Here is a 25,779-nt window from a genome sequence, read left to right on the forward strand (position 1 = left end):
CTTAGACTAGCCAGGATATGATTACGTCTGTATATTTACAGGGCTTAAGCCATCACATCCTGTATTACATTATTAGTCTATTTCCTATATGCATATAAAAGAAGCGTTCTACAATGTGCATAATGTAACCGGTCAGTGTGTGACTTTAGTTATGTACTACGTAAATAGTAACAAATACTTTAAAGAGTGTCTGTAATTTTGACCATATTTTAGCTTTATTCGTCATTAAACATTCTACACACTTACCTAACATAAACCCAATCTTTACTGTGAATATGGGGTATTCCTGGTCAAACAACACTAACATTAATACAGACTTGGGGATTTGGCAGGGAACACGTTGTATTGGGTATTTTCAACATGAACACATGATCTAAATGTTCATGTAAAAAAAACATGATGATGACAAAACCTTGTCGAAACGTTGTACATTTGCTGTCATGTTAAACTTATATTAAAGTTTTTCTTTATTACCCATTTAAGCCGTCTCCAGCCATTATTATACTTCTAAGTTTGGTCATACTCCAAATGTATATCAACTTTCGTCCAAATCCATTCAGCCATTTTCGGAAAATATTGTTGACAAACACACAAACACTTCTAATTTGCCCTGAGTAGCAAATGATAACTTTTCTCGCTATGAAAATCAAGTTTATTGTAGTGATGACATGCATGCTCAGTAGTAGGAAATCACAAACATAACAGCTTCCATCACGCAGGAGCTTATTCAATGTTACTACAAGCAACCCTGCAAGACACCTTTTTTCTCAGCAAACTTATTTGTGTAAGTGGTTTTTATCAGAGATTTATATGTTTGTTGGTTGCTTGTTTGTTATGAATTTTGCGCAAAGCTACACGAGGGCTGTCTGCGTTAGCCGTCCCTAATTTAGCAGTGTAAGACTAGGGGGAAGGCAGCTAGTCATCACCACCCACCGCCAACTCTTGGGCTACTCTTTTTACCAACGAATAGTGGGATTGACCGTCACATATAATGCCCTCACGGCTGAAAGGGCGAGCATGTTTGGTGTCACTGGGATTCGAACCCGCGACCCGCAGATTGCGAATCGAGCGCCCTAACCACCTGACCATGCCGGGCCTTGTTGGTTGCAAACCATTGTTTCACACAATCTCCTGTTATCTTGTCATATGGGGAGTAAATAACATATTTAACATTGTTTTGAGGGTGGATAATAATTGCACTCACTACCAAAAATGAGTAAAATTCCCTTCTGTGCACTATCAAAGCAAGAGTTAATTTCATCAATACTAGGTATGCATGCCATGGAAATTCATCATTTTCATCGATGTAAAAATGTAACCACCTGCAGGTGAAATGATATATGAGCAAATCCGGGAGAAAAAAAAATGCTATCCTTCAAATTCTTACACATCATTTCATTAATAGTAGTACAAAATTAGTTGACATAATCTTTGCCCCTTGATCTTAACATTGTTCTTAGATGTGTACTAATTCCATGAAGTTTATCAAAGAGTTACATATTTTGTGGCTGGCACCTGCTGTTACTCTACACAGCCCTTAGTTACCCTTGCTGCATCAGAAGTAGCTAACTTACTTAAGTTTGCCCAGAAATATAATAAAGTATATGTTCTCTGCCAAGAGTGGACAATGTTCGTTTCTCTTTACACAAAAGACAGAAGTTAATTCACCAGTGATTATCAAATACTGTAAACTTTATGTCTTGGAACACAGAGATCCCTCCAAATACACTCTCACAGCTCAAACGTACAAATATAATCAATTAATATTATTCTAATTATATTTTCAAAATTTATTTGGATAAAAAGTGTAATAGAAGTGATATTAAGTACATGAAAGTTACTGTTTTCTGTACAGAGCTTACTGTGTGCACTAGTTAAGTGCTAGTGTCATATTGTAATTGAGATAGTCAGCTATTCAGTTACCACATGAAATAGTCACAGGAAGGCTAACTGAAGCAGAACTAACAGGTATTAGTCTAGTAACCGGGATCATGTTTCTTCACATTCAACATTATCTGAGCTTCCACTCATTTGAGGCCATGAGGTTTGTATTTCACGGGTAATCCTTAACAGTGGCAGAAGCTCAATGAATTGTTAGTGGGCTTCGTTTATGTGTTTTTAGAACCAGGTAGCATAACAAGCACTTATCATCACATAAACACAGAAGGTAAATGCCTAAAAAAATAATCATCATGGCTGAACATCAAGGGATGTTGCCAGCAATGAGATCCAGTTCTGAGTGTAAGAAAGATGGAGGGAAGGACATAGTTCTGTGTTTTACCTTACTAATCTGTCATCTTATTTCGGGGATGCTACTTATTAGCTGTGCGATGGAAAAAATATGGACTTGGTATACTTAGATTTTGCAAAAGCTTTTGATAAAGTGCCACATAAAAGTTTAACTATAAAAATCACACTGGTTGAGGAAAGATTAGTTGATTGAATCATAGGGTGACTGCATAGGAGGCCTAGATATTGTTACTAATGAAGTCCTAAGAAAGGATACTTACTTAATAGAAAGGGTATAGAGGAAGAATACCAGTATGATACCAGGGATGAAAGGGTTGTCTTATATGGGGTATAGAGGAAGAATACCAGTATGATACCAGGGATGAAAGGGTTGTCTTATATGGGTAAGTCAAGATATTTCACCTTATTTTCTCTTGAGAAAAGAAATGTAAGATGTGATCTTGTTGAGGGTTACAAGGTTATTCGGGAGATTGATAAAACAAACATGTCTGATTTCTTTGTACTATATTCTGAAGATATTTTGAAAATACAGGATAGCCTCCAATTACTGCAGTTTTATTTGTCTAACAGTTTGGTTGGCTTACAGAATGAGTTTCTGTTGCCAGTAGTGGATACTAGCACCTTACAGAAGTTTAAGAAGGGGATTGATGATTTCTGAAAAATAATGGGTGAGTTTAAATACTTATTTGTTTCAAGTGTAGGTGCACAAGGACTAAATGGTCTTTTATTGTCCATCTGTTATGTTATGACTTGCAAACTTGGCAGTATGACAAATACAGTAAAACCTATGATGTTTTCTGGCCTGTTGGCAACTTCACAAGATGCTGATTTCTGTCTTTACTACTATAGGCACAGTAGTGGTCAGTTTTCCACGTTTCCTATATTGTTTTTGTACTAGTTTGTATGACAAGAAGGAAACGAAATAGTATTTAACTGAGTTATACTCTGCACCTTTTCTCCCACTGTAATTTTAGAGAATATATCTTTCTATGTTTTCACAAATACCGCACGTTATTTCTTTGTCTACCTTTTTATACAGTATTTTGTACCCACTGAAGGAAACTTCCAAATCTAATTTTGTACAACATATTAATGACAAAATTTTCGTTACGTATTTTCTAGTTATACTTAAGTTACATTTTAATCTGGTATATTCTGTTGTACTGAAGAAGACATGGCTTGGCACTCGTCTCGCCGATCATGCTCGCTTTTTCAGCAGTGATGGCATTCTAATTTCACAGTGAATCCCACTATTTGTTGGTAAAAGATTAGCCTAAAAGCAGAAGGTGTGTGTTGCATTCTCTTTAGTCGGCTGTTTAAATTTGGTGCTGTTACAGATAGCCTTAGTAGCTTTGCCATAAACAAAACAAACAGCCAAAGTTTATTGGACGTAGGTGCTTTGTTCATTCAACTTGTACATTTTGACTCACGTAACTTTATGAATGTCTACCATAGATAAATACGCACATACAGATGTTGATTAGTAGAAGGTTTAAGCATAGTAGGAGAACAGCAACTAAGAAACACAAAATATATATAGCATTTCAACACTAGAAGTTTTTGAATAGTAAAAACAGTAAATAAATATGTTGTTTTTTACTTCTTTTTTAGTGAAAATCAGTTTCTACATGACATAAAGATAGAACCGTTGAACGCTATTCTATAAAGTATATTTTCTTTCTCTCCTCTTCCTCGCATAGTTACGACCAGATTCTATTTTACTTTTTAGTATCTCTTATAGGCCATACTTATAGATATTCCTCATGCAAAAATCGGAACTAAAATTAATCCATAGCATAACATCATTATAACGGTTGAAGTTACGTTCATTAAACATTATGAGTATAATGTTTTCAACAGGGTCAATTGTGTTCTATGTATCCTAGCTATCACCAACAACCTGCCAGCCACTAAAAATTCTAAGAGTCCTTGTTATAAAGCAACAGAATTGTGTGATGAATTGTAGGTTTCTCACAGTGAATCATCAACACGGGTCCAAAAAAATCTAATGTTTGTATTTTATTAAGCACAAAGCTATACAATAGACAATCTGTGATGTACTCACAACAGGTATCGAAACCCGTTTTTTAGCGTTATAAGCCTTCAGACTTACCGCTTTGCCATTGGGGTGGCTAAATGTATTGCTATTCATATGCGAGTATATTTAATTGTAATATTACAAAGAACAAAGAAAAGAAACAAAGCAGCTACAAAACAGACACGCATCACCTGGGTAAACACCATAAGGTGGGTAGCTATGCAATGCGTATATACAATATATATTTATAACTTACCAAGTATTTGTAGCCTGAGTAAGCTATGAATGTTTTCATTGTAGCGAGCTCATTTTCATGTATAGCGGCACTGGAACAGCATTATATTCTAAATATTTCATTTATCGTAACAATTTCATATTTCTAATCATACATATTTATTTACCCCATGCCATTTGTATTGATATTCAAACTTTATTAACAAAACTTACACGTTAAAAATTTAACTAAATTACCCACAGTATTTGTATTTCTTCATTCGTGTTATAAGTCATTTACACGTTAACTTGACCTGTCTATTCATTAGTTTGTGTTGAATATCTTCCTCGGTGATTGTAATTTTTTTCACTAGTATGTGAAGAAAAACAACATTGGAATTAAATAAGATCCTTTGCAAATTAAGTGTAACTTGAATTAAGTAAATTGTTTCTGTCGATGCATAGCAATTAAATTATTTCCTTTTATTCCATTATTCATAATTTAGCTCTTGATTTTATCCAAGACTGCTGTTATGTTAAAACTGCTTAGGTTTTATGTGAGCGCCAACTAAGTAATTCAAACTAGCTGAAAATAATTTCAATTTCTCTTACTTAATATTATTTTATATCACCAAGTTTTGGTTTTAATTCGCATATATAACTCTTAAATTGCAGCCATAGGAAAAGGTCCGAGATAAATTAATCATTCGTCTTATTTCTCTGCTGTGGTCCACCGGTCGAACAACGGTAAGTCTACGGCTCGATTCCCCTTGTTCCCCTTGATGGACACAGCAGATAGCCTGATGTGGCTTTACTATAAAATACACACACACTACTGCGAATATGTTTGTCAGCTGCTTCAGTGTTTGTTTATTTGTAGTTAAACACAAAGCTACACGATGGGCTATTTGTGCTCCGCCCACCATGGGTATCGAAACCCAGTTTCTAGAGTTGTAAGTCATCAGACATGCTGCTATGCCACTGGGGAGGGGGGGGGGCTTCTTCAGTGTAACAGAACCAACACCAGGTATAATAAAAGCGCTCTTTACACGAAGAAATGAACATGTATGAGTGCCGGCCACCTTCGTAAAAAACTCGCGAATAGCTTTAACTAAAACATTAATAATTATTCATACTTAATATTTTCATTTTAAATGTTTATAACAAATTCATCTATACTTCAAAATAATCCATATAGTTATATTTTCTTTTATTTTTATATGCTTATCTATTTTTTCTATTTAATTGTTTGCCTGGCTTTTAATTTGATAGAGATTTTTTCAAAGAAATAAATATTTTATTCAATCGCTTTTTTGGATAAACTTAAATGTACATAAACCTTCTAACAAATCTCATATCTCAGACGAACAGCTTTTATAATTATAAATTATAAGAGAGGAATGATATAAAACCATTAGACAAATGTCCAACAAAATAACTGGATAAACGTTGTAACTCTCAAACATTTGGTTTTGCAATTAAGTCCGAAAAACTAAAAATAATCATTACCACGATTACCGTGTACAACTAAGTGGGTCACATTAGTCTTAATGATAGAGCAAACAAACTGTATGCACATAGGAAAAGTGGGAATCAGTTAAAGTACTAGAACTATATTATTAAAATTATATATAATCTTTGGTAACTCATGTACTAAGCAAAATGTGTAATAACACATTATATTATACATATTATGGCTATATAATAAGATTCATAATAGTAACATATTTCCATATAACATACATACACATTAAAATGAACTAGACCTTATTGAATATGTGACGGATTGTAACAAATACATCATTATTTCCATTTAAAATGAATGTTTTAAATAAATCAAAAACTCGACACAGCAAAAAACTGAATAAATAAACTACTTATTTGTTGAGCCATAACAATAAATGAATTATGAAAGTGAAAAAATATTACTATGAAAAATTACTAAGCCTACTTAGTGTTTTGTTATTGTTGTCTAATCCTGATTCCATCTGACAAATACTTTAAAAAGTCAGAAAAGTTAAACTCATGATAGATGACAAACGCAATATATATATATATATATAGGTTCTACGACATTCTTTGCCAGCATATGGCTACCGCGGCATTTTACTACCATAGTAAATGACTGCCGGAGCATTTTACTGCTGGCAAAGGGATGCAGCAATTAATTATTTAATTTTAAGGTTTTCTGCATGTATATGAATTATATTATCGGATTATTATAAAAGCACCCATTATCATGTGAAAAAAACCTCTAACACGAAAATTACATCATAAATAATAGTGCAGTATTTGCAATATAGTGATAGCCTTTTTTTCCCTTTTTCTGTTTTTCCAGCAATTTATTCAATTTTATTTTGAATCAAGTTTAGTGCGATAGTTTTTGAGAATAAAATGGTTCACTTTCGATGACAAGGAACCCACTTTGAAACTAATAATGCTTGGAGACGGCTTGAAATGGGTAATGAAGAAAAACTTTAATATAAGTTTAACATAACAGTTGTTCTCTGTGCGAGGAAATGTTGTATTTTGAGAACAAAATTATTTGTACCTACGTCCTATTGGTCACTGTTTTAATTTTTGAGAATAAAGTTATTCACTGTGCTAAAATGTACCGGCAGTAAAATATAATGATACTATATATAAATGATGTACGTAATATATGATTTACGATATTCATATAACTCTTGCTTGTTGCAGAGCAGTTGCTGCAAAATATATTGCTAAGGTTAAAGTATATTATAGTAATTTATTGTGAGTTTTTTTCTCTTATGGCTAAAAAATCATTAATTATAACAATAATTCTAACAGTATAGAAATATCCCTTCCTTTACAAAAAAGTTCCTAAACCTTTGTTCGTTTATTGCCATCTAGTGTTAACCTTAGTGACTCTTACTTCTCAAACAATTTCACCGTTTAAAGTATAAAAGTGGTGAATGTATTTACTAATATAAATAATAAATATGGTAGAAAAGCAAACCAAAAATCTTAAGGCATTTGTAAAACAACCATAATAACGACAGAAATTAAAGTATGTTATTACCGAAGATATTTTGGCATTTTCTCTTCAGTGAGAAAAGGTAAAGAACCACCTAAATTTCTGGCTTACATGCAGATATAAATACTACACTTTTCATCACGGGGAGTGATAAAGATACTTTTCAAAAATCTCTAGAATTCTGGCGTAGCAACAGAGTCGTGCATACTCATATTCGTGGTAAAAAACTTTTTCTTCCTGATTTTACAAGTTTTTTCAATTATTGTAATTGTGCAATAATAATATATCCCCTTAGATGTTCTTTCAGATATAATGATATTTGGAAGAATATCAATTACTGGCTTAACTTAACGAATGCAGAAAATCCTTTCAGCATTTATTAGATTTTGTTTGTTTTTTCCTTAGACTTATTGTTGCATTCACCTAGTTTGAGAAGTTAAAGAGTTTCTTTCAAATTTTTTTTAAAAATTGCTAACTGGAGTTTTGTGATATTTTTTTTAAACAAAATTTTATATTACTCCAAAGGATTTATTTTTCCTTTATTGTTATCCAATATATAACCTGTGTCCTTGATGAAACCACCAGACAAAATATTGAACGGATTATTTCTTTATTTCAAAAATTTCCACAAAATTACACAAAGATATTTATGCAAAGTTCCAAAAACTCACTACAACCATTACGATGCAATTAGAAATTGGAGATAAAACTGACAACACAAATTAACGTTAACTGAAAAAAAAAAAAAACAGTTATTTGTGATCTAGTTTTTTCTGATGTTTGATGCAAAAATTTTATTCTAATTCGTTTTGGTATTATATAGGCAAAAAATATATTGTTACGACATCGGGGTCACGTAACGCTAGTATCACGCCCCAAGCTTCTCGAACGTTCACGTCCATTCCTGAAATATCGGGAGTTTATTAGATCTCGGTATTCATTTATATACAAGACGGTCACAACGTGCGGCAATAATGTATTGAGTTATTGAACTGCAGACAGAGAGAATATTGTTGGGCACATGAGACGTTCGTTGTGAATTATAGAGTTTGTTATAGAGCAACTGTTGAAATTAAGTGTATCGCAAAGTTGTATTCAGAAAGAATAGACCAGTTTTATTTAAGAAAGGACTTTTATCGGTAAAGTTTCTTCGGTAAGAATTTTTACGGAAAATTAACTAACGAACGGAGGCGTAACAATATTTATTTATTTTAGCAATTGTGTTTAAGTGATTGAATTCTTATGTTAAACGATGTAAATGATATATGTTACACAAATGATTCCTTAATGTGTAGATTTATAACAAATTATTTAAATTATGAATGCATAAGTATTTAATTTATGTTTATACGTACAAACCTTCTTACTTTTAGACGCAAGAGAATTTGAATCTGTCGAGTTCCCTCAAATTATATTAGAGTAAAACTGTGAATGCAGTGAAATAACTTTTTAATATTCAATTTCAATATTATACGTTTTTATAAATATTATTTAGAATAATGAAATGTAATTTGTGATGTAATATATAATGTAAGAAGTGTAAGAGCATAATTGTTTCAATATAAAGAAGGTACATGAAACAGACTAATATATCCATTACTATAAATTTTTTATTTTTTATATATTTAAACTTATTATATTTATTTTAGTATATGATATGTTCACTAGGTGAAACATATAACAGAAAATGGCGTCACATGAGAATTACGAGGGTGTGTTTCTTCATTCGGACGTTGAAATTGAACATATCAACCACAAGAATCAAAATCATGCTCCGATTTTGAATCAGTGGATGCAGGACTTGCCGGAGATAATTCATAATTTACCACTGAATTGCCTTGCTATCCCAGGTAAGTATAAAACGCTTATCTCACAAGTATTGCTCCTATACGAAACACAGTTTTCATTACCGCCATGGTAACGCCGCTGTAACTTAACTTACCAAGACTAACAGCCCCACCCATTAGATATACATATAATTCAGTGGTCACGTGCTTCAGTTAGTATCTTATCAATTGATTCATAGATCCTACTTAGAAGTGGAAGTATTAGAGTGGACTTGCAATAACATACAATTTACTATCTATTGAGTGTTGTGCAGTATGTCTCCTATTATTTGACATAATGTTTCTATGTACTATAGCTTTAACGTATGCAACGTCGCAACTTCATTTATTTCATTTTTATTTTTTGAAACAAGATAGAACAGTATATAGCATTATAAGAAAACTGTCGATAAAAATCCTTTCAGGCGAATGAGGTCACCTCATCCAACACATAATAATAATAAAACACTGATATCAAAAATTTATATTTAAAATTTTAAACATTCTTAAATATTGCCATTCACATCCATCCAACGGAATTTTAGAGAAGTACTGTAAAAGCAATGGTACAAACAACAAGAGACCAGCCAAATGATTTTATGACCTCATAAAAAAAGTAAAAACTGTTGAAGGTCAAGCCAGCATCTAAATATACATATATGCTTTCAAAGCTTAAAATTATTATCTCAAGTATTTAAGTAAACAAGTTAGTATTTACATACTTTTCATGCCAATACTCTTCTATGTATAAGAATATCCATTCCTCTTAATAGTATTGAATATGTGAATAAAATCTATATACGTTTACACTCCAGAAAACCAAAACTATAAGCCTCTCTATATAATATTTGTAGTTTAAATGACTTAAGTCAGGAATCATCCTACTAATTTGTTTCTGCACTTTTAAAAAGTATTTACTGTTCTTGTAGTAAGGAAATCAGTTGGTGAGAAAAGATACAAATGTAACATTATTCAAGTTTTTGCTTGATTGCAGGATCATGTGTTTCTTTTAGAAGAAAACAACAATATTATGATACGAAAAGACAGAAACAAAATAACTGAGGGGAAATATCACTCATTCAAGTAACTTATGCAATACTGTTAGGCCTAATCAATGACAAATGTGTTGTACATGAATACCATACACAAGTAAATTTTCTCGTAATTATACAACGAGCTGTTTCTAAAGATAACAAACATATTAATCTACTTGTTAACCAAAGAGTTTAAAAGTAATTCCATTACTATGGGGAATTTCAATATTGATAACTGTAGTATTTCAGCATTGCTGCATTACTTTTAATCTATGAAATAATGTTTACCTACATCTTTATTTCACTTCTTGTTGTGATTGACTTTACCACAATGTTTATGATGTATCAGCAGGTGTCCATGTTTTCTTTAATATGCAGTCTATTTCAACTCACTGTTGTACCATATCTTTGGGTTAACCAAAATTGATCTTTTTTAAAAAAGAGAAAGTACTTTATTAACTAAACAAAAAAAACCATCAAATGCTGAAGGTCTAATGTAAAGCAGCATTCAGTCTTGAATGTATCCATACATTGGTCATCTGCCCTTCCCTTTATTCTGGACAAATGTGTGTACATATATGTAATTATTTGATCATATAAGTGTTACACCTCTGAGCAGGTATGTAAGATCAAAACATTGTAATGTTTGATTTCAAAATAGGATGTTATTAGCTAATATCAATAAAGTTACAGGCCTGTATCCAATACATGAATAACTTAATAGGGTGTATTAGTTCCAGTTTTACAATAGTCAAATTTGTTACTTGTAAATATAGCATATAAGTAAAGAATAATGTCTGGAATATTTTAAGCTGCATTTACATGTATTCTAACTTAAATAACTTAAATAGACATTAACTTGAGGTCATCTAGGTGAACCTTGTGGTCATCCATGATACATGCATATGGATCTAGTCAAGGGACCACTGTTAGTATTGAATACTGTATACATTATAGATATAGATGGTTATCTTACAATTTTTGTGCATAGATGAAAATGTCTGTGCCCCACATGTTGCAAAATGCTAAATGAATTTGTATCTATACTTGGAAGTGAGCATCAGAGATGTTTCTTGTGGCCTTTATAATTTACCTCATTTAGTTTTCCTTTTTTCTCTTTACTTAAACTTAGGTTCTCATGAATCTGGCAGCTACTCAGTAAGTGCACTGGATGATTATGCTCCTGATGGACTTTTCTTGTCCAAGTCTCGTGCAGTCCAACTGCTGGGCTCAACAGCTAAAAAAGTAATCTGTGGTTGGATGAAGACCCAAGATCTGACCTGTAAAGAACAGCTGGAGATGGGGATTCGATATTTTGATTTCAAAGTTGCAACCAAACCTGGAAGTTCTGATTTATACATTGTTCATGGATTGTATGGCGATTCCATGACCACTGTGCTAGACAGCATCAAAGAATTCCTTGATTTGCATCCCAAAGAGGTAGTATTGCTTCACTTTCAGCAGCTTTTTGCAATGACCAATGATGACCATCATAGGCTTCTGCGGCAAATTACAGAAATATTTGGATCCAAAGTATGTCCTGTAGTCCCAAAAATGGAGAAATTAACTTTATCATGGCTGTGGCATCAACAGTACCAAGTCTTGGTATTTTATATGCATGATGTTGCTAATTACCACCCATTCCTCTGGAAGAAAGAGTTCATCCTCAGTCCTTGCCCAAAGGCTGTAAAGGGTAGTGAACTAATGCAGTTTTTGGTGGAGCAGCACAAGCAGGAGAAACCTCTTAGAAAGTTTGTTGTCAGTCAAGGAGTCCTTACACCAACAGCCACTTTCACCTTGAGGCATCCTTGCTCTAATTTTCGTGATCTTCTGGTAGATTCTGCTCATGAAGTTCTTCAAGAATGGTTGAAAGGAAAGCAAAGCTTGAATATTATTATTTCTGACTTTGTGGACATAAAAGATTGCTGGTTTCCTCGCACAGTTGTGGGAATGAATTACAGTAGACCTTTGGGTAAAGATGAAATAAATGGGAAGAGTAAGGTAACCACAGAGTAATACCGAAAGTAAATTTTATTTTCACAGGCTAATAATACTCAAAAGTATGCAGAGTAATACCTTGTTTTATGGTTTCAATTCATCATGCTTATGTGTACTTATGCTATAGCATGTAAAACAGAAGAAAATGTGTTACTTAAAAAATAAAATAATTTCTGCCTTTATAAAATATGTATTTTACTAGATAATCTGAAATTTTCAACCAAAGAATTTATCAGATTATTCATAATTGCTAGTTGATTTTGACAGTATCTTCCACAATATAATAAAAAAAGTACGATTTTGTGGGCTGCTATCTATTCTAAAACTAAAAGTTTGTTATCTGTTAGTCATTCACTAGAAATTCCATATGAAGTTATATGTGTGAATCATTTTCAAATCCTTAACTTGTGTTAACTATTCATAGATTAACTTTGTTTTGTGTTTCACAGCATTGTTGTTCTTTTATCTTGATTAATATTAGATCCTAAGAGCACACTGCACACTTAACTAAGAGACATTATTGTTTCTTCAATGAAAACTGGTCTTAGGGATATGTGTACTCTATGTGTACACTAACTAGCAAGTATTAAATCAATGCATCTAGTAAACTGTTGGTTTTAAGGTTGTGTTATACACTATATTTTTGCAGACCTTCTTTACTTATCATTTCTTTAAACATTTACACTCTCATTCACATAGAAAATTAGGTTGCTTGCATAGGTGTTACAGTATAAAATATCTGTTTATTGAAGAATCTGTCAACTTGAGGTGATTCAGTAACTTGGTGTGCTAGAAGAAAAATTGATGTAAAGTACCACTTGTTAATGAAATAAGATTACTATGCTTAGTTTGATGTAATATTGTAATTAATACAATAAAAATACATATCTTTGTATTATTCTCAAGCAACTAAGAAGTTAATATTTATTCACATATTGATGTAGTTTACCAAGTTTCCATTGTCAAAGAAGCAACAATGCATGTTAATTGTGATGTTTAGGCTACTACTAATAATTAAGATTTTTAGCAAGCATGAGCATACTTGTTCAAGTATTTCGTAAAATCTAATTGTACAAGTGTAGAAAGTTGCTTAACATCAAGTAGTACAGTTTTGTACATCACAACATAGACTATTTTTTAAAATTAAATGTAAAGCTCTTATAATATTATGTGATTTAGATTCAGGCTTGTATTATCTGCTCAGTTTTCTTAGGTCTCCTTTGTCCTTTTTTTTTTTCTTACATACATTTGTATGTATGAAATAATCTTTAATTTCGTAAGTATGACTTATATGTTGATAATCGGATAATTAAACTCGTATCATCTAAATGTTCTATCAACTATTTTTTTTGTAAGTACAGAAGAAAAAAGTAAAAAATTACATCTTAAAGACAAGAAATAAAATTCATCTAGTTTATAAACTGTAAAAGGACCTACATGTATAATGAGTCAAAGAATTTAAGATAAATGGGCATTGACTCGTGCATTTTATGAGTTCTTATTCTCGAAGTGATGTTCTTCCATACCTGTAGGTCACACTGTGCTTTTGGATTTATACAGTCATCCCCTTACTTTGTTTCACTTATTTTTGGTCCATCCTGTACATGTTTGTGAAGTAGTTACAGTAACACTAGAGGTTTACAGGAAATGTGTATAATAATTTATGATAAGTTGTTCATTTATAGATTTGGTTTTTTTTTCACACTTTTTTGCCATGTTGGCTATGGTGCTAAAAATATTCTGCATTTAAAATGTATCGTTTTGAATAAATTCATGGGACTCTTCAAAACTTTAATTTTTTCAGTTGTTACTAACTTGTATGGATTTATATGTGTAGGTCATACATATATATATATTTAAGCTTAAACAATAATTACTAATAAACTCGCAACTAAGTTTATTTTAATGATATTTTTAATGCTCTGACATATACTGTATGCTTATTTGATACTCATAGGTACTTACTGTGATGTATGGAAAGGACTGAAACTTGTATTATAATTAGAATTAATATCCATAAGAGATTCATGTTCTGCATGTGTTTTATACATCTAGGCAATTTTAATAGTATACTGGTTGATCCAGGCACTTGTAATTCAAGCTGCATGTAGGTGATTTTTGCACTATTTCTTTTAATTCTAACTTTCACACTCCATATTTTTTTAAGTAAAAAATCTGAATTTATGTATATAATGTTTGTCTGTATTATTTTGTGTGTTACATCTTTAGCAATATATTTGGTGATTATCACTGATGTGTTAATAATCATTTTTCACTTTAGGTGTTACATATTTCTCTCATGTTTTGCAGCTGTTAGGGTTTTGTATAGTACTTTGTTTTGTTACAGTACATTAGTCACTCATGAATGGCAGATGGCTTTTAATAATATTGTACTCAACAGATTTTATTATAGGATCTGAGGTTTTCTGATAAAGAGAAAAAATCTGATCTCAGTTCTCCTGTGCTTTAGTACCTCTCCAATGTTTTACATTATGTCTGAAATTCTATACTTTCGATTGTTTAAGTTTACTTTTTTTATAGCTTGAGTAATACTTTGTATATATATATATTTTTGTGTTGTTCTGTATTGACTGATATGTGTTTTAAAAACTGTATTTTACAGCCACATTAAAAAAATGGACGTTTCTTTATAACTATTGCATTGAAAAACACTAAGAGATTAAAAAAAACTTTTTTTAGTTGGGCACCATATGATAAACAAAAATTGAAAATGAAGAGAATATTAATTAATGAATGGACTGGCATATGAACATCGAAGAGTAAACCTGAAGAAAGCTCATTTCAACATTTTCTAAAGAACAATAAAGATAAAACTTGAATACCCGTTTTGTAATTGATGTTTATTAGTAGTGTATATAAAGTTTTCCTGTGCTTTGAAAACGTTAATCTTAAAGCAGCTTTTAATGATGTATTCTTCCAACCATCTACATAGGTCCAATAATACAAATTTAACATTGCTGTTAAAACACCAAATAAATGTATTAGATCAAGAAGCTTCAGAAGGCACCAGGACCCTTTTGGGATCATTAACAGTCTTTCCAGAACAAAAAAAAAAGTTAAGAAATTGCACATATGAGTAATGTAACATAGCAAAAATACTGTATATGATGAATTAAATCAGAAATTGGGCATTAAAAAGCAGTATGAAAGCAGAATTTGTCTTTAAGCATTGGTCTGGAAAGTCGGTTTCAATTTTTGTTCATTGCATTTTTGATAACTTGCATGCACATTATAGTGTTGCTACATAGCAATTAGTACTTATTAATAAAGCATAATCAATAAGAGTTTTATGGATTAATGATTGATAGAAATAAAGAAATTCATAAAATTACCTGGAATGGTCTTATTCAAAGAAAACCATATTTTGCCTTGAACATCTTAGCTAAAACAAACGGGTAAACATCCTTATTTTGTTTAATTCATAATATCATGTTGACATTTTAAGTATAGTTAAAGTCAAACTAGTTGTAGAGATCAAATGTGGTATATTGAGTTGAAAAGGAAGCTTAGATTAGTTTATTATTTATCATAGAGGATTGAAATAAATAACAAATGATAGGTAAAGCTAAAACCTAATTTCTGTATCCTGGAGTATTCATATGTTAAAGGAAACTCATTTTTGTAGCATATAGCACTAATTCTGGTCCCAAGCTATCTGTGTCCAGTTTATCTTCCAAGTGTCGAAAGTACAAGATCTGTGAAAAGCCTACTTATTAATACACTGTATTCATAAAATTAATAATCCTGACCTCACAACGTATTTATTTAAGTTTTAATTCTGAAAGTTTCAAAATATAGACTTTTTCTAGATAACTGTGAGTAATCAGAAAAGTGTTTTATCCTGTTTTATTTTAAGTTTTTATTTGGCTGAAATATTTATTATGCAATATGATCATTAATCTTGAAGCAAACAAATTTGGAAGTACATCATGAATATGCATAATAAACTAAAATGTGGTACTGAATTTTTTAACTTTTTGTTCTTGATTTCATAACATTTCACAGCCAAATACCTGCAATATGATATTTTATTTTATATGAATTAAAACTTCTCAATTGAAAGGAATAGTTGCTGTTGAATTTCTAAATTTTAAGCATTTCTGAAGGCTGTCTAAACATTGAGTCTTGTACTCATAAGAGCCTTAAAAAAGTTTAAAGATTACATAATGATGCATAAAACTTGATCTGCATAGAATAGTTAAGCCTAATTAATTATGTTTTTTATCAGTACTATTAAATTTTACTCCTGTTATTTGATATTTTTATTGTTACATTGATAAATGTTCACCTTTTCATTGTAATCAAAGCATGTTGAGATGTTTGGAATTTTTTGAATGTTTGTATTTCAACATGTTGAAAATTTAGATTTTGAGCTTTAAATGTTGTTAGTTAAGGTCTGAGTGAATTTTTGTAATTCAAGGCACTTGTACACTTTTATGCATGTATAGGGTTGTACCTGTAGATTAATATTAAAAATGCTGTTATGCACAGTTAAAAATTTAAGGTTTTTACATCTTAGTCCAAGAAAATGAGTAAATATTTATTAGCATTGAATATATAAACTGTTAAAAGGCATCTTTGTGGCTGTTTAAAGGTTAATTAGGTGGCCATAGATTACTTGAAATGTGATTTTTATTTTATTGTTGGATAACCTCATTGTACATATAAACTTATTTCCTTAAATAAAAAAAGTCATGCTTGTCAGTAAAATTTATCATGTGCAATAGATGAAAAAGTAGTTAATAGTATACTGGACCATTGTATTTTCTTTTATATTATAGAAATTCAATTAATTCCTAACATATAATGCCATGGTTTAAACCTAATTGTGTGATTTGGTAGTTTAAGGACTTAATCAGTAGTCCTAATTTTTAACATCTTCATTTATATTTAACACCATAAAATATTAGAAATGATGGAAAAAATATGTCTCAAGAAAATTGCTGTAATTACCCTCAAATTATTAGCTTCTTAAGCATTTACCTGTTCCTTTAAACTGTTGGAGTTTTTATGTTAATGTTTTTTAGATGATAAGTCTTATCCTAATTAGTGATCAAGTGGATGGAATTTTTGAGACAGGCTATGACACAGAGAAAAAATAAACTTATAAAGAATCCTGATTCAAGTGTGATACTCATAGTGCTGTGTTTTAGGTACTTGAAGCTTCTCTAACACTAAACTGTTTTGAATTACAACTTTTTAGAAGCTAAGTTATACAAGTAGTATTTGAAGACTGTCTTTGCACAGGATATAAATTCGAAAGTCTGCTTGTATATGTTTTTCTAAAGAATATTCATTAAGTAGCATGTCACCAGATTTTGTTAGAACACTGCATCAAAATAATAAAAACTGCTGAATATATTTAATTCCTTTACTTGATTTTTTTATTATGCAAAAGCAAGTTATAGAGATTTCTGTTTTATCAGTACTCTTTCTCTACATCTAATTTAACTGTCTAAATGGCAAATTAATCTGTTTCATAGTTATTTTTAAAGAGATTATGTAATATTGCAGTTTTTTAGTGTTATTTTTTGAGAAAGAGAGAATTTAACTATAGTACTTGCTTGGTAGAATTGTCATAGCTGGATGGCATTATGATTAATTTTGTTCTTGATAATATTCTATTTAATGTTTTTTCTTTCACATTTCTGATTTTCTTTTAATACAATTAGCAAAAACATTTGCACAATCTAGTAAAAAATGTTCTTTTAAAAGAGGCAAAAAATAAGATCATACACTTATTAAAGCATTATGTATTTATTCTTTGTTTATAATGTTTACAGACATTATTCACTGTTAAAATTGCTTTCATATAAGTTTCCATGTACTTCCTAATTATTATTATAATTACCTGAGGTAGTTCTAAAAAGGCAAAAAAAAATTGTTGACTGTAGGTTGTAAAGAATAAATGAAACACAATAGTTCAAGATGTTTTACCTTTAATGAAAAATAAAATTATTAAAGTTAGTTTCTCTGCTAAACACTAACTAGGGGGGAATGGGGTCACTATTAAAGCAACCAAACTGTTTGGAAAAAATACATGTTGGAAATCAGTGTAAGTTGGACAATGATTTATGAAACTAAGGAAAACAAAGTGAAGAAATTTTAGATTATTAAAAATATTACTATTTTAGCAAAAACATATGAAAACTTGATTTGTAGTACTTAAAACAGTTTTTATAATTATATAGTTCAGTGTACATGAGAAAAATTCATATGTTGAATAATAAAGAAGAAAAGTCAAAATACATATTAATTAGTTTCAGTTTAATATTTGTAACTAAACGTTTTAAACTAGGTGTTCCCTGTTGTCATGATTCACATTTATTTTTTATCATAATACAAGTGTTCCGTTTTAACTGAATCTGAATAAGACACTTTATGTCTTTACACATTCTTTTGATGCTGATATGTCCATGGAAGTAACTGATATTTATTTGTTTAGCAAAGTTTAATAATATTCCACAAACATGTAAGAGCATCTAAAACATTGTGTTCTTTCACATTTACCTATGTTTATATGTATTTTATAAGTTATTTTTTGTTTAAAATGTGTTGTGTACATGTTAATCTTGATTAATTTATTTTACACTGTTACTTCATTATCATCTAAATAGTTGTTAATGTAACTATAAGTTTGAGGATTATGTTAATGTAATTCAGTAAGTAAACTTGTTGATCAAAGTAGTAGTTTATTATTATTATTTTTTATACACAAGTTTTTTCATTTCTACATCTGTCTCAGAAGTAAAATATTGTTCTTTAAACAAGTTTGAATTTTAGCATGTGCTAGTCGTTTCCTATGCTGAAATGTTACATTAGTAATAATTCAAGATGTCATACATGTGTTTTATATATACCTAGTGCAATTTTTCATTGACTTCCAAATAGATGAACTCTTGTGTATACATTGTTTTCCATTTGAGCTTTGTTTATGGTAAAGAACATGTATTTTTAGTAATAGTAAGTAGGCTTGCTCAGATTTGCTTCAGTAAATATACTTGCTGCTTGTGTTCAAGGTTTTTAGCCATGTAGTTTTTATTGGAGTAAGAAGCTGTAATGACAAATAAAAATAATGAAAAAAATCTACTGACTTCTCTAGTTTTTAGTGAAAACTTTTCACTTCTATCATTTACATGCAGTTAGACTTGGAGAAACTGAAGAAGCTTGGGTCTTTAACGGCAACATACATTTCTACCTAACCCTAAGACACATATGTAGATAGGTCATTTCCTTTATAGCAAATGAAGCATTAATTACTTATTCATTAATTATTAACTTTATATACTTAGAAAGATTGTGACATATGTTTCTTTAATATTATTACACAATTTTTATAAATATTACAGGCATCTTATACCTTCCAAAGGAAAATGTTACTTCTGTTGAATGTTAAGTAATTTTGTACATATTCAGAAATACATACAGCATCATGAATATGTATGAAAATAAAAGTTATGGTGACATTTATTTCTTAAAATGTATACTGAGCTTAGGACATCTGTAGTCACTTGTATGCATATAAATTTTAAAGTAAATTATAGTCATCAAGTTCATAAATTCCTATATGCATATTACAGTATGCATTTAACTAAAGCGTACAATTTGAGGACATCTTTTGTGTCACTGGACTATAAATAAAAAAAATAGTAACATTATACTTCAGCACAAATCATTCACTGTCTATACTAAAGTTCCAACACATACTGTATTTTAGTTCATTATGAAAGTGCATTTTTAATCACCATTAGGTGTGATGTTTTATTTCACTAATTATAAATATGTTGGATACATAATTTTGCTGGTTCAGCAAGGCTGAACAGCATTTCTTCCTTGTCTCCTCCCTCACTCAATGTTATTAACTAGTTTGACATATATTCCTTTGAGAGATATCAAACATGAATAAATGAGATGATACAGACATTAGCATATCAGTCATCTGTCATGAAAAGTGGGAAAATTTATATATGTGGAAACATAGTACAGGTATGACAATACATCATTCTGTATTTTTCACTCTAATGAAATTACAATAAATGTGAATAACTGTTTCATTACTTAGAAACAAGAGATATTTAATCACCAAAATAACTATACACTCAGAGAGATTAGGAAATGAACAAGGGGGTTATTAATGTGATATTAATGTCTTGATTGGAATCAAAAGGTATAATAAGGTTCTCAGATGAGTAAAGTTAGAGCCTTCAATTTGTGTACAAACCACTGTATGTTAGAGGTAACCAAAATATAGTTAAAAGTTTAAATTAATAGAAAATTGATAAATTAAAGAAGTTAATGACAAATTATTAGTTAGTGTTTGTATTTAAAGCTCTTAAATACATTTCAATTGTTTTGTCTAACATTCATCTAGTTTAAAACAAAACAGCAAAATAGGAAAAATGCAAACTAAGTGTGTATATCATATAAAATTTCCATTCGACACCCATTTAAATGTATAATGTTGCAAAAACTGTATGAAGAAACAGTATAGCAGTGAAGCCCATTTTACAGGGGGTAATACTACCTAATCATATATTTGATATGTAATTTTGTAAAAATCTGTATTGAAATTTACTTGTATATACAATGGTATGAAACATTACTCTCTCCAAGGAAAATTTTAGCAAATGTAGACTTTAGGTAATGAAACATACTCAATTCATATTAGTTATACATTTATCTATTCATTCTCTCTGAGAAATTCATAAAACCACACAAGTAATTTTACAACATACATAATACATCACATTTTACATGTACCATCTCATGTTTTGATAATAATAATATGATTAAGCCTAATACATTAGAGAAACAAAACACAATTTGCAAACTCCAAATTTTTATCTCAAACCAAATAACCCTGAACATGTAGAGCTTAAAGACCTTTTAAGTCTCATTTATGACACTAGTAGGTGTTTAGTGTAAGTATATAAATATGTAAATGTATGAAACAGATATTTGTTTTATAACATTTTTAACTTAAAACCAGTTTTAGAATATCGGTAGCTATCATACTGCAGTTGTTTCTCAAAACTATGAGCAGTTGTACTGGTGTTCACATTATATCCTATGTTCATGTAAAAGCGGAAACTACCCTAAATTTGTTTTTATTTAAATACATTTAACATGACAGCACATCTTACAAAATTATACATTTTATTTAAAGTCATCAAAACATCAGTTATTAATATAGTTGTATATTGATTATATATAATTTTAGTGTAAATGGACTTGTAGAAACATTTAGCTTTATACACACACTTCCTTGTAGATTCACAGTAATGGGACAAAAGTATAATTTTTCACAATTAGGCCAGCTGTATGATCCAAATGTTATGTCATGTAATGTTTACGTATACAGCATTTCATTGAAATACCCTTGAAAATTGTATTCTTTGGTAATGCACCAGTGTTTTTTTTTTGTTTATTCATCTAATGAACACTTATTGGACTTAAATAATGGAAGACAAATTTTGTACCTGTATACAAAATTTTCAGACTACATATTGAAATATTTTTAATGCTCATAAATTTTAATTACAACTAAGAACTTGACATAAATATGTAGTTAGTAAAAAAGTTATTTTAAGTGCTATACCTTGATAAGAGTTAGCTAAGAAAATATATTAGGCTCTCAGAAAACTACAAGATTCAATAATTTTACATGAATACAATTATATATTATTCTCTGAAAAAATTTTACAAGTAAAACTTTAGACTAGGTGTTCTTCCACAACTTTCTGTGTTGTTCTTCCTACTGAATAGGTTTAAGAATTTTAGAAAATTTTTCATGGCCCCAAATTGAGTTTGTTTTCCCCAGTGTTAACATTGAGATTATGTGAATTTCATAATTCCTCAAGCTTTCAGCATCCAGAGGTAGAAAATACATCAGCTGAATCTGTTATACAAAGTTTAGTATATTATTATTATATAATCAGATAGATTAACAAAAATATATAAACATTCTAAAAAGTTAAAATTGGTAAGACATGTTTTCTTGTCAATTAAAGATATAATTAACACTCACACAGGAACTCTTTGTTTTTTCAGTGTCATTCAAGTCCATAGAGGACTTTCACCTACTAAACAAATGGCAAGCGTTTATCATTCAAATGTTAAGTGCCAAATACTTAAAAGTATTAAAGGCAGGCTAGTTGTTTTAATGCATATAAATTTAATTCAGTATTAAACTTTAACCGAAAATGAAGTCATCTACTCCCCTCTGTACCTCCTGAAAGCATAACAATGGATGATTTAGAATTAAATATTATCCTTACAACTGAATTGCCCATTTCCATAGACCCTACATATGCTTTACACATATGAATTTAGCCTATTAAACTAAACACTAATTACTTGAATATGTATCACCTAATGGGAAGATTGTTTTTTGGTAAGTGCGAAGCTACACAATGGACTATCTGTCCTTTGCTGGCTGTAGATATCAAAACCCACGTTTTAGCTTTATAAGCCTTCAGACTTACCATGGGACTAATGAGAAAAGGTCTTAATCATAGAGGAGTTCAGTAATGTGGGCTCAGCACCAATGTTATTATTCAGTATATTAAAACATGAAAGACTCAAACCTTTAAGTTGTTTAATTCCAAGGTAGTTAATTTTCAAAAATAAGCAAATTTTGGTATATTTTATTAAACACACCCATTTTGACAAAAGAACCCTCTTCTGCATAAAAAAAACCTTATTTTTTACAGCAGCAACTGATGTGATTAAAAATATATTTTCTATGACGATATTTTATTTGTAAGTATAGTCAATAAAGCATTTTAGTAATGTTCACTTTTCCTTTATGATGTACATAGTCTAAAAGTGACAATATCCTAATTATATATGCATAATTTTGGTTGGAGGATTTCTCTTATAGCACTGTAATAATGTTAGTTTTTGTAAATTAACTGATTCGCCATTGTAAACACAACAGATATCCCAATGTGGCTTTGCTCTCTCTCTCTCTTGTAAAATAATACTGAATTTAATTATTATGCATTCAAACAACTGGATTGTATATGTCAAATTAAGCAAAGCTATGATAAAATGATATGCACTGAAACTAAAAAACAAAATTGTATAAAAATAAATTAAATGCTACTAAATGAACAGGGTAAACCTATGGTCTATATCTATAAGAAAGTATATTAATTAAACAGTTAAGAAAAATATTATCCCTTAGGAGCATTAGCTTATATAAAAAAAATTACTTTCTTTTTTCAGCTGAAACAATTATTAGCCAAAAATGACCCCACCTTTCTTTTTTTGCCATTTCTTCTTTCCTTGCCCCCCCCCCCCCACACACATTTAAACAAAGTTAGGTGCCTATGTCACTACTGTAATTTACATGTAATTTTACTGTGTGAAAAGTATTGTGTGCTTCTATCCTTAATAATGTATGAAACATTTTCTGCATTTTTTATCTTAACTTGACTGTGCACATGACCTTTTCATTAATAATCATGAAAGAAGGTCCTACGTACATATATGCAATAGTTAAACTGTACCCTCATTTGAAATTCTTGCAGTAACTTGACCACAAATGAAAATCCTGGTATGAGGTTACAAAAATAAAAAGATGCTTTCATATAACTATACATATGTCAGAATAATATTATTTAAAAATTATTCATGCACCATTAGAAAGGTTCCTCAGTATGTCCTAAAGGATTATTATCAAATACTGATAGCCACTGCAAAGGAAAATCATACAATATAATTAATTAAAATCAAAATATTCAGGTTACAAGCTTTTTTCAAATCATATTCAATGTAAAACTAACTTTTAATGAAATGCAGCATGATTAATAAGCTTACTTTAAAGAAACGTTGTGTTCTTCATACCCTCATGGTTTTCATACCATGCAATCATTTCATGATGAAAATCTTCAGCAAGAGACCCGCTACTTGTAGAGGCATCAAACTCAAACGATTGCACTTTTGGACAAGTATCTAGCTCCTGGTTTAGCCTGTAAATTAATATATTCATGTTGCATTTTCAAATAATTGAAAAGTGTTCTCATACTTAATAAAAAAACATATGTATGAGTGTTTTACATTTTGATTAAGTTTTTGGGACAGAGCTTAAGGTAGAAATCCCCCCCCCCCCCATTTTCATTAAACTAAAGTGTGATTGGCCTAAAAACATTTGTCACACATGTGTGGAAAAATATTAACTTTCTAAATACTCATATTTAAACACATTACGTAAGTTTGGATGTATCTTCACCTAAAGTAAACTTATGAGCATGTTACTTTTACCTTCTTAATCTCACTTCTATTATTTCTGTCACTGCATATGGTATTCTGCTTTATAATTTATTATTATTACATATTCATTGTTGTTTATCTTCCTATATGTTTAGAAAATGATGGGTGGAAATGTAGTTTACATAACAGTTTCCTTAAATGACCATTTTTTTAAACCCTTCAGTTTCAAGTGATACATCTTGAATTTAACATTATTTTAACCTACAATGCAACATTATAACACAGAGAAAGATGTTGCTAGAAGTGGCTATATGATACTTTCCAGTGACATGATGTATCTCTTACTTCCAGACAAAACATGTCATATCACAGAAACATTGTGGTACAAATTCAGATTTACAGATTTGGAAAATGATACAACACTGTACTTATGATTGGTGTGGGGTGGTTCTTCCATGAGTAATATCAAATATAAATACTTTGCCAAATAACTGATAGGCAATAGAGAAAAAAGTGCTCATTTAATTACTTTTCTAAACTTTAATCCACACATCTCAGTTAGAGTTCTTCTCAACATGCAAGCTGCATACAGACCTCTAGGTTTTATAAAGTTTCAGGTTGAGAGGAGAAGATATAACAATGTTAAGTGATACAATCAAACAAGTAATTACTATAACCACCAAGTAAAGGAAGAATGAGAAATCTTAGCTGAAGCCATAGTAAAATATGTTCATAATAATCAGACTTATAATAGAGCTAGTTCAAAATTTTAAACATTTAGAATCTCAAACAGAAGATTAAAAACAGTGACATACCAGAAGTCAGTAAAAGTATGAACAGAAATATAGAGCATACTTCAGCAGTTACACACAGATATAAACAAAAGGAAAAAAAAAGTACTCCAATCAAGAAAATACAGTGAAAAACTAGATACAAAGAAAGTTTATGACCTTAAAAGAGTTTAAAGGAAGTAAATATATCCCAAGATACCAAATATTCTAGGGTCCATCTTTATAAATGTATGTAAAATTATCTGGCCAAGAAAACCATAAAGAAAGAAGTCATATAACTAGAAACTTTCAAATTACATCACCATTTAAATGATAATTTCCTATGCTGTGCAAACTAGTGAGCTTTAACTGCAAAATATGCAAATTTAAATAACACCTGAAAAAAATAGCATAG

General features: G+C 30.3%; 2 protein-coding genes across 3 annotated transcripts in view; one reads left to right on the top strand and one right to left on the bottom strand.

Moving 5' to 3' along the window:
• The first annotated feature begins 9,186 nt into the window (after nucleotides 1-9,186).
• Nucleotides 9,187-19,463, top strand: LOC106462019 (PI-PLC X domain-containing protein 3-like). Its single transcript, XM_013921887.2, has 2 exons — nucleotides 9,187-9,349; nucleotides 11,492-19,463. Exons 1-2 carry the CDS (start codon nucleotides 9,187-9,189, stop codon nucleotides 12,373-12,375), a joined length of 1,047 nt encoding a protein of 348 aa, XP_013777341.2. The 3' UTR covers nucleotides 12,376-19,463.
• Nucleotides 19,464-21,042: 1,579 nt separating this feature from the next.
• Nucleotides 21,043-25,779, bottom strand: part of LOC106462020 (probable serine/threonine-protein kinase DDB_G0282963) — a 142,620-nt gene continuing 137,883 nt past the window's right edge. The window contains exons 25-26 of one of the 2 annotated variants that reach the window (XM_022389130.1): nucleotides 24,229-24,353; nucleotides 21,043-22,276 (exon numbers count right to left, since the gene is read on the bottom strand). In XM_022389130.1, coding sequence (XP_022244838.1) covers nucleotides 22,242-22,276; nucleotides 24,229-24,353 — 160 coding nt within the window. In that variant the 3' untranslated portion in view covers nucleotides 21,043-22,241. Of the gene's footprint in view, nucleotides 22,277-24,201; nucleotides 24,354-25,779 lie in introns of both variants that reach the window. The other variant, XM_022389131.1, reaches the window with a different exon arrangement.

Source organism: Limulus polyphemus, unplaced genomic scaffold (assembly GCF_000517525.1).
Source record: "Limulus polyphemus unplaced genomic scaffold, Limulus_polyphemus-2.1.2 Scaffold1075, whole genome shotgun sequence".
Lineage (NCBI taxonomy): Eukaryota > Metazoa > Arthropoda > Merostomata > Xiphosura > Limulidae > Limulus > Limulus polyphemus.

Bases quoted from the DNA above. Each gene is read 5' to 3' on its own strand.
- LOC106462019 (XM_013921887.2), top strand. From the start codon at position 9,187: ATGGCGTCACATGAGAATTACGAGGGTGTGTTTCTTCATTCGGACGTT. The intron at 9,350-11,491 runs GTAAGTATAAAA...ACTTAAACTTAG, and splicing joins GAATTGCCTTGCTATCCCAG to GTTCTCATGAATCTGGCAGC.